Raw genomic sequence first — 9,470 nt, forward strand, 5'->3', positions numbered from 1 at the left:
GTTCCCAATTAGGAGCGTCTCCGGCGCTCGACTACAGCTCCCAGCATGCCGAGGTTGCTGCTCGCAGAGCCGTCATCCTACAGCCTTCCCACCTCGGAGTTCAGGCCCACCAAAATGGCGAGCTGGGCTGCGGAGACGCGCTGAGTGGCAGAGGCAAGCGAGCAGAGGCGCTGCGAACCTGGTAGTACGGAGCTCTGCCTTAGGGAACATGCACTTTTCCATTCCTGAAACGGAGTCCCGCAGTGGGGACAGCGGCGGCTCCGCCTACGTGGTGAGGAGGTGCTAGAAGCTGGGCCAGGGCGGGGATAACGGGCCGGAGCTCTCGGAGCGGCCTCCAGCCTTCGAACCTCACTGGAAGCCATCTCATGTCTCAGTTTCGTACTTAAGCCACCCCAAGCTCCAATAGGTTCTTCTTTCCCCGGCCAGGCCGCGACTGCTCTGGCGGTGGGCACTATTGTCATCTCCGGGAGGGATACTGCCGCACAAGCGCCCGAGTGTCCTCGGGACTGGGCCTTCTGCTTGAAACCCGGCCCTGGGGGAAAAACAGGCTAAATCCCGGGAAGTCTCGGAGCGTTGCGCAGACGGATATGTCAGGCAACTTCCGGACAGGTTTCTGGGGCAAGAGGTGGTTTGCACGTCGATCCTGAGATGTTTGCCTGCTTTTGTGTCCTCAGGCCTATAACATTCACGTGAATGGAGTCCTGCACTGTCGGGTGCGCTACAGCCAGCTTCTGGGGCTGCACGAGCAGGTGGGACTAACAACCCTGTCTAGATGCAGCTTCAAGCCCTTCCATACCCACGGACATTAATCCCCTTTCATTACATCACCCTATAATCACTGCTACAGTGGAAGGTGGACTTTGTTAGCGTGACATTTCCGGAAACTCTCTGAGCGGCTTGTCTCTCACAGTTCCTGTACTTCCCTATACTCACACATCCTTCCTTCTCTGAGCTGTCTCCTTTTTCATCCTTTGCCCCTGCATGGAAAAACTGAACCCTGTTAGTCAAAGCACATTCCTTCTGGCACCTAAACTATAACTTGGGAATTCATTCCCCGGATTAATACAAACCATTCGCTGCTTTCCTTGTGTGTTCTTGGTCCCATCAGTGTATAAGATGTCCAAATGTTTCCCCCCTCACCAGATAGTGAGCTCTGTATAGATAGTGAATCTCTAGAGAGCCCTGTTTCTACTAGATGTCAGTCCTGAGCAAGTTAATTTCTTCCCGCCTCAGTTTCTCCAGATAAAAAGTAGATTCTTGGATCAGCAAAGTCCCTTCAACACACTTGAGTATGCTATGACTTTATTATCTGTGCACATAAGTGTTCCCTATAAATGTTCTCTACTGAGCAGTCTTGCTATGTAAATCAAAGGGCTCCTGGACCCAGGACCCCATGAAAAATCACCCTATAATGTCTTCACATGAACACATACAAGAATTTATACCTAAGATCTTTGGGGGTCCTGACTCTGCCAAAGTCATCTTTTGTCACACGTCTTTTAAAGAGTTGTTAGAAGAACCCAGGAGGACTTGGGTGAGTCTTAGTTGTCACCACTCAGTTCCTGTGTTATGTGAAGAATTGTATCTCTTTCTCGCCATAGCTTCGGAAGGAGTATGGGGCCAACGTGGTTCCTGCATTCCCCCCAAAGAAGCTGTTCTCTTTGACCCCTGCAGAGGTGGAGCAGAGGAGAGAGCAGTTGGAGAAGTACATGCAAGCTGGTGAGTGCACGGGTAAACTCTAGGCTGCTGTGAGCGCACGGGGAGAGATTGAAGTCAGGTGGCTCTGTCAAACGCCCCATCTTAATGGTTAGATTTAGGAAGTCTCTGGTCTGATGTTACTTAACCAGCAAAGCGAATAGCCATCACGGACTTTAAACTTTCCATATTAGTAAAGAAATGTGGAAACTTATCTCTGTGAGAAATACTAGTACAATAGTAGAATTACGAGGAATTTGTGGGGAGAACTTTGTATCTCATGTGCTTCAGATTAACATCATTGTTATTTCCCTAGTTCTGTAGACTGGACTCAACTAGATGGCAGCCAAGGGTGGGGCAGGTGAAGAATTTATGCAAACAGTGTGTGAGGTGAGGCCAGCTGGGGGTGTGGCAGGCCACCGTCAGCCCAGGAAATGGGGTTGGGGGACCTACTAAGAGGACTTGGGCGGGGGAAGCCTACAGTGAGTCTTAAGTTACTAGAATATTGTTCTCTTGACTCCACAGTTCGGCAAGACCCATTGCTTGGGAGCAGTGAGACTTTTAATAGCTTTCTACGTCGGGCCCAACAGGTAAGGCTTTGGGTAGAACCCATATTTAAGAGAGGGACCTGATGGGGGATCATGTCATTTTAATTACACGGGTATTTCCTGGCACCTTTTTTTTTTTTTTTTTTTTTTTAATGGAACAAACCTTCTACTGTACCGCTGAAGTCAAGAAAAGGCCAGCCTTTATTTAAGGATGATACCGGAGGGAGTTTGGAAAATGGGATGCATCTAAGCTGGACCCTAGACCTGCATTAACAAGGCAGTGCCCCCCATCTCATTTATTCACACAGGAGACCCAACAGGTGCCCACAGAGGAGGTTTCCTTGGAAGTGCTGCTCAGCAATGGACAGAAAGTTCTGGTAACTGTGCTAACTTCTGACCAGACAGAAGATGTCCTGGAGGTGAGGTGGTTGTTGAAGACAGCCCAAGTGCCCAGGGCACACTAGGCTCTGCACTAAAATAGCTGGTTGGTTAAGTTGTACTTCCTGTTCCCAGGCTGTGGCTGCAAAGCTGGATCTTCCAGATGACTTGATCGGATATTTTAGTCTCTTCCTTGTTCGAGAAAAAGAAGATGGAGCCTTTTCTTGTGAGTGTCGCTGTCCTTTACTGCTTGCGCTTCAGGCAGTGAGTTCCTGCTGTGAGAATGGGACATTTCCTCCAAGCAGGTCCATGGCTTTCCTTCCTCTTTAGTCTGATCACACTTTCCTTTTTTAATCTGTAGTTGTACGGAAGCTGCAGGAGTTTGAACTGCCTTATGTTTCTGTTACCAGTCTTCGGAGTCAAGAGTATAAGATTGTGCTCAGAAAGAGGTCAGGGCAGAGCCTTAAAGCAGGAGAGGGTGTGGGCTGGATGGCTGGGCCTCATACTGAAGTAGCTTTGCCGAGGGAACCGCAGTGGATGTTGTACTCACACCTCCCACCCTTCTCGTTCGGCTCCACCATTGATTACCCCAGAGTTGCAATTGTTCGCTTGCCCATTTTCCATTCTACTTTTGCTTAGCCCTGTGACCCATTTCCACCTCACAGTTATTGGGACTCTGCCTATGACGACGATGTCATGGAGAACCGGGTTGGCCTGAACCTGCTTTATGCTCAGGTGAGTTTGGAGCTGACTCAGAATTCTTGCCGTGAAGTGGTGACTCATATTCCACTTTCCCAAGAAAACTCCATGACTGGTTCCCAGGTCCTGAGGAAGTCCCTAGAATATTGGTCAGAGCTCCTGACACTGACTCTATAAACTGAAAAGGTCAAGGCCTCACTGCAGTTAGCTCTCAGCTCACGATGACAGCAGAGCTCACTTTTTTTCTCTAGACAGGGTTTCTCTGTGTAGCCCTGGCTGTCCTGGAACTCACTTTGTAGACCAGGCTGGCCTCGAACTCAGATCTGTAGATCTGCCTGCCTTTGCCTCCTGAGTGCTGGGATTAAAGGCGTGTACCACCACGCCCGGCTCAGAGCTCACTTTGATCACTTCACTGGAAGTACTAACTGGGATCCCCAACTTTCCATTCGTTGTCTCCACTGTATGTAGACGGTGTCAGACATTGAGCATGGCTGGATCCTGGTCACCAAAGAGCAGCACCGGCAGCTCAAATCTCTGCAAGAGAAGGTCTCCAAAAAGGAGGTGAGCTGGTTTTTGCCTTGTCTCCCTGTAAGGGTTACGAGCTCTGAGCTACTCCCTGTCTTGTAACTAACCACACCTGGTGAACATTTTTCAGTTCTTGCGGCTGGCCCAAACTCTGCGGCACTATGGCTATCTGCGCTTTGATGCCTGTGTGGCTGACTTTCCAGAGAAGGATTGCCCTGTTGTGGTGAGCGCAGGCAACAGTGAGCTCAGTCTCCAGCTGCGACTACCAGGCCAGCAACTCCGTGAAGGCTCTTTCCGTGTTACCCGAATGCGATGCTGGCGGGTCACCTCCTCTGTGAGTTTCTTTTCTTTCTTTCTTTCTTTTTTTGAGACGTCTAGTTATGCTAGTACTGGCCTGGAACTGTGTAGCCTAGGTGTCTTTGAACTCATGACCCTCCCACCTCAGCTTTCCAGTGGCTACAATTAGCACACCTGGCTTTCTTTTGTGACTGGGCTTTTTTTTTCCCACATCTTGAGGCTGGTGCAAACTCCGTGGCACTATGGCCAACATGAATTCAGCCTGACCCCTATTCCTCTTCTAGGTGCCACTCCCTAGTGGGGGCACGAGCAGTCCAAGCCGGGGTCGGGGTGAGGTTCGCCTGGAACTGGCTTTTGAATACCTCATGAGCAAGGACCGGCTACAGTGGGTCACCATCACCAGCCCACAGGTATGAGCCCACCCTCAGAGCTCTTATGAAGCCCTCAGGTCCCCAAGTGGGAGTCCGTGTTGTAGACCTGGGTGGGGATGACTTCTCTTCAGACTGAGTCACCTTCTTGCCCTTAGGCTATCATGATGAGCATCTGCCTGCAGTCCATGGTAGATGAGCTGATGGTGAAGAAATCTGGGGGCAGTATCAGGAAGGTAAGCGGCGGCAGAGACTGAACAGCTGAGTGGCTGTGCTCTCCCGGTTTGGTTTGTCCTAGGAGTAAGTTTCTCTTGGGAGGAAGGGGAAGTGGTTGGGCTCTGAAGTGAATTTTCTCTCTGTATCAGATGCTGCGCCGGCGGGTGGGGGGCACCCTGAGACGTTCAGACAGCCAGCAAGCAGTGAAGTCCCCACCATTGCTCGTAAGTTAATGTCAGCTAGCACCTTGGCTCCCAGCTCAGCCTTGCCTTCCTGCTGCCCCTAAATCTAACCGTTCTGCCTCCTTCCCCCCAGGAGTCACCAGACGCCAGCCGGGAGTCCATGGTGAAACTCTCAGTGAGTTACAGGGTTGGTGAGGTTGACTGTAGGGCCTCACAGGCTGCCACCCTCTGACCCTCCTCCCACCTCTGTTACAGAGTAAACTGAGTGCTGTGAGCTTGCGGGGGATTGGCAGTCCCAGCACAGATGCCAGTGCCAGTGCCGTCCACGGCAATTTCGCCTTCGAGGGCATTGGAGATGAGGATCTGTAATCTCAGCTGCCTGGATGTCTGCCCTCTACCTGAGAGGAGATTTATACACACTTGCCCTGTGCCTATGCTCCCACGTTAGGGGAGTCTCTTCCTATTCCCTCCCCACTTCTCCTTGTTCCTCTTGGCCAGGGGCCTCCTAACCATACCTTCCCTTTTCCTGGGCTGGCTACACAAAAGATCACTGTCTCTTTTTTAGAGCTGGCCCTTGATGCCAAATTAGCATTTAGTATTTTGCACAAAGTCCAAGAGACTGTGGCTACTTGCCTCGGAGAGGAACTCTAACACTCCATGGGTTGTTTCTGGCTTTTGAGGAACTCCAGCACTCCATGGGTTGTTTCTGGCTTTTCAGGGCCTGGGCAAAGGGTGGGCAGAGGTCTGTGAATGGTCTGAGCAGCTCCCCATCATTAAACTCAGCCTGATTGCCGCCTACCTTTGGTTCCCTCTCACTGCCCCTGTCAGAAGGGGTAAGGCCTAAATAGTTGCCATTGCCAATTCAGCAGAGACATGGCTCTGTTAGTGTTTCCTTTATTATAAAGCACTGAAATAAGTTAAAACAGTAAAAGGCTGGGCAGCTCCCAACCAGTTCATCCATAGCCTCTGGGAGCAGTGGCGGTGAATCCAAGGCCCTAATCACTTAGCTCATCTGGTACGTGAGCTAAGACAAGTCCCCTGGTCTATATGGCCCCCTGACCATGGGATTCAGGCTGGTCCATATAGTGCCTAGGTTAGTCTGTGTGGAGCCCCTGACCAGCGGGGGAGAAAGGGAAAGGTGGTTTCTAGTTCATTTGTATAAAATGCAGGAGGCATAGGGCTAATTCCTAGAGCCCCAGGTAAAAGAACCTAGTTAGTTCAAGGTGAGTCTGAATGAAGAGCCCTGCTACCAGTAGCACCCAGGGCTGCTGGACCCCGAGTGCTCAAAACAGAGGGTGGGCTATGAGGTGGGGCCCAGCCCTCAGGGGCAGAGAGACCAGGCCCTCCTGCTCCACCATGGCCATGCACCTTCTGATGACGCTTGTAGTTGTCCCAGTGGCCTGTGGTATAGGCGCAGGTGGCACAGCGGAAGGGCTTCTCGCCCGTGTGTCGCAGCATATGACGTTTGAGGTTCATACTCTGGTTGCAGCTGTAGTTGCAAAGGCTACACCGAAAAGGTTTGTCACCAGAGTGGATGCGACCATGACGCTTGAGGTTGGCCAGGTTGCCACAGGCATACGGACAGAGGGGGCACTTGTAGGGCTTTTCTCCTGTGTGGACGCGCTGGTGCCGTTTCAGGTTATCCAGATGAGCAGAGGCGTATGGACAGCGGGCACAGCGGAAGGGTTTCTCACCACTGTGAGTCTTCATGTGCCGAGCCAGGTGGTTGGGGTAGTGAGTGGCAAAGGGGCATAAACTACAGGCAAAGCCTTTGTCACCAGGGCCCTGGGGTCCCCCAGTGGCAACCCCTCCAGCCTCTCCTCGCATGCAGCGCCCACACATGGCAGCTCCCAGCCTGCTGCCCTCACCCTCCTCCAGTTCCTGTCCACAGCCCCGGCAGGTCCAAGGGAACAGTAGCTCTGGCAGTGGTTCGGATCCAGTTCCACACAAGCTCTCCCCTTCACCCCGCAGCTGCCCACAGTCTGGCAGGAAACTGGCACCACCTGGTGGCACATGAAGACTCAAGTCTGGCAGGATCAGCGCATCTGTGGGAACAATGAGATATGGGCCATTAATCCAAGCATCCCTATCACCACCAACCCATGTCCCAAGATGCCTGGTGTTCTTTTTACCTTCTGATCGTCGGGGCATTGTCCCCTCCTGCTCTGTGGGACTGGGAGGCCGGGTTGGTCGTGGAGCACAGCATCGAAAGCCACAGGTTGGGCAGGGAGGAGTGGGAGGCCCTGTGTGGGTGCGCTGATGCCGCCTCAGGTTGCCCAGGCTGCTGCAGGCAAAGGGGCAGTGGGGACAGCGGTAGGGCTTCTCGCCAGTATGGGTGCGGGTATGTCGCGTCAGGTTGACGAGCTGGGCTGAGGCGTAGGGGCAGCGGCCACAGCGGAACGGCTTCTCCCCGCTGTGTGTCTGCATGTGCCGCTTCAGGTGGCTCGAGTAGTGGGACACGAAGGCGCACAGCCGGCATGAGTACAGTAGCCGTGGGGGCAGCGGGGGCCCCCCACCCGGCCCTCCTGCCCCACAACACGGCCCCTCACCTGTCGGCCCCCCACACAGCTGACAGGCTGGGCCTGGCCTCTCACCCCTGGCCTCCCCTGGACCCCTGGCTGGTTCCTCAACTTCACTCTCCGCACTTAGTGCGCGGCCGCCCCCAGACTCGTCGTCACTCAGCCCATAGGGAAGTCCAGGTCTGGCCCCCTGAGAGTCTCCTGGTGAAACGTAAGGGAAAAAAAACAACCGGTCAACATGGCTCAAGACTGAGTTCCAAACTCTCACTTCTCACATGTAGCCCCACTTACCCTGCCTCATCCTTGATTTGGTCCTACCTCTGAGCCTAATTACTAACACCAGGGTTGACATGTCATTTTTAACAAATGGAAAATATCATGAGCTTGAAGTAGGGTGCAGGCTGACGTGAAGCAACGTTAATTCTTGAGACAAGAAAAAAATATAAAGATCCCAAGATCTTTTTTGTAAGCTCTGGTTTAGTAAGGCTCCTTTTTATATAAGGCTGGTTATGAAATGAAAGCCTTCTCAAGCAGGCACAATTTAGAGGAAGTGGAAACAATGTAGTGCAAATTACACAGAAAGGGCAGATTCGTTTATATGGTTTTTCTCTGACTTTAAAAAATACCCCAAAAATAAATGAGAGACTTAAGGATAGAAACTGAAACCTCAGTACAAAAAGGATCTGCTGCTACTGGTCAAAAAGGAGTTTTAAGAGTAGCTTATTTACATAATTCCCTTGCATGAACCTCTTGAGGTGCGCATAAGAACTGGGGCTACCCACCCCTGTATTCACACCACCTTTAGCCCGAACCCGAACTTCACCTCAGCAAAATGATGCTGCTGAGGGACCTTTAGGGAGTTCTAGGTTGTAGAAAGTGGTGTTCGGGTCGCTGGCACCGCCTTCTAAAGGGCTTGAGTTACCAATTGCCACTAATCCTAAACCACGACCCTTAAACACACCTTCAGAGTCTCTCTCAAAGCCCATGAGCTGGTCGTTGTGGCCGTCACCTTCATCCTCTTCCTCTTCCTCTTCAAACTCCAGATCTTGGCCTAGTAGCAAATCGCTCTCCAACACCAGGGCCCCAGGACCTTCGTCGAAGGAATCTTCAGTATCCACTAAAGAGGGGAGGGTGCTTGTGGAATCTCCCTCCCAAGCAGTACCCATAATCCGAACCAAGGAGCCAGCTGTTGTGAACTGCACTTCCCGTACTCGATGACCCTCAGGTTCCTTTAATACTCTGGTAAGGAGCGAAGATCCCAGATCATCCGCCCCTAACCCTCAGGAGTCCCCCTCCACCCTGACCTGAGCCCACTCTACTGACCCCACCCCTGTTCCTCCCGGCTCAAGGCCCCTGACCCCTGACCTTTGACCCCCTCGCATTTCACGGGCTGTGGATGGCTTTGCTTCCTTCGGGGCATCGTGACCGGCTCCAGCCCGACGCGCCTCCGGCCCGAGGCCTCCCGGCCCCGCCCCTCCCAGTTCGGCCCTGCCGTCGGTCCTTGCTCTTAGGATCCACGAACCGCCCCCATACACCGGTGCGGGCCCTGGGCAGCCCCTGGCCCCGGCCCCGGAATCCAGCTCAGGTCGCTCCCGCCGCCGCCGCCGCTTCCATTCATGGAGCCCCCTACCCCCCTCCGAAGACCAGCTGGTACCTCCGTACCCGCTTCCGCTTCCGCCACCGCAGAGCAACACGGGATGCGTAGTTCATGGGCTGTACAACCGGAGCGCAGTCGCAGCATGACCAGGAAGTGATTGTGATGCGCTGCTAGCCAACCAATCAGAAGCTGGACGCGTAACCCAACCAGCCAACCAGGAAGGTGGTACCCTGCCCCCTCCATATACGAACTAGGAAGTCGTGCCTGAAGGCGAACAGCGCAGGATGGCCTCCAGCGGGCTGCTTACTCAGGAGTTAAGACTCCCAGCTCCTGCTCCACATTCACTGCCCCCTCTCCAGAGGCTCGGGACACACACAAGCATGCAGCAACAGCCGCCCACCACATATGGGGCCAGGGTAGGAGAGTAAAGCAGGACACTATGAGCA

General features: G+C 53.1%; 2 protein-coding genes across 6 annotated transcripts; one reads left to right on the forward strand and one right to left on the reverse strand.

Annotated features, from left to right (window-relative positions):
- Positions 1-67: 67 nt before the first annotated feature.
- Positions 68-5,706, forward strand: Snx17 (sorting nexin 17). 2 transcript variants are annotated; one of them, XM_011240733.3, is made up of 16 exons: positions 68-271; positions 675-749; positions 1,602-1,719; positions 2,012-2,085; positions 2,221-2,285; positions 2,552-2,662; positions 2,757-2,847; positions 2,983-3,070; positions 3,287-3,356; positions 3,789-3,881; positions 3,976-4,179; positions 4,427-4,552; positions 4,669-4,746; positions 4,876-4,950; positions 5,042-5,083; positions 5,164-5,706. In XM_011240733.3, the coding sequence occupies exons 9-16, from the start codon at positions 3,318-3,320 to the stop codon at positions 5,275-5,277; spliced, it is 771 nt and encodes a 256-aa protein (XP_011239035.1). In that variant the 5' UTR covers positions 68-271; positions 675-749; positions 1,602-1,719; positions 2,012-2,085; positions 2,221-2,285; positions 2,552-2,662; positions 2,757-2,847; positions 2,983-3,070; positions 3,287-3,317; the 3' UTR covers positions 5,278-5,706. The 2 variants fall into 2 exon arrangements, with proteins under 2 accessions (XP_011239035.1, NP_710147.1); NM_153680.2 differs by lacking the exon at positions 2,012-2,085 and having other exon boundaries at positions 110-271.
- Positions 5,707-5,786: 80 nt separating this feature from the next.
- Zfp513 (zinc finger protein 513) lies at positions 5,787-9,469 on the reverse strand. 4 transcript variants are annotated; one of them, XM_006503657.3, is made up of 4 exons: positions 9,090-9,469; positions 8,389-8,544; positions 7,041-7,628; positions 5,787-6,953 (listed from the first exon to the last, which is right to left on the reverse strand). In XM_006503657.3, exons 1-4 carry the CDS (start codon positions 9,265-9,267, stop codon positions 6,127-6,129), a joined length of 1,749 nt encoding a protein of 582 aa, XP_006503720.3. In that variant the 5' UTR covers positions 9,268-9,469; the 3' UTR covers positions 5,787-6,126. The 4 variants fall into 4 exon arrangements, with proteins under 4 accessions (XP_006503720.3, XP_030109893.1, NP_780520.3 ...); XM_030254033.1 differs by having other exon boundaries at positions 9,082-9,114; NM_175311.4 differs by having other exon boundaries at positions 8,793-9,109.
- Between the last annotated feature and the right edge of the window lies 1 nt (position 9,470).

This window comes from Mus musculus, chromosome 5, assembly GCF_000001635.26.
Source record: "Mus musculus strain C57BL/6J chromosome 5, GRCm38.p6 C57BL/6J".
NCBI classification, from domain to species: Eukaryota; Metazoa; Chordata; class Mammalia; order Rodentia; family Muridae; genus Mus; species Mus musculus.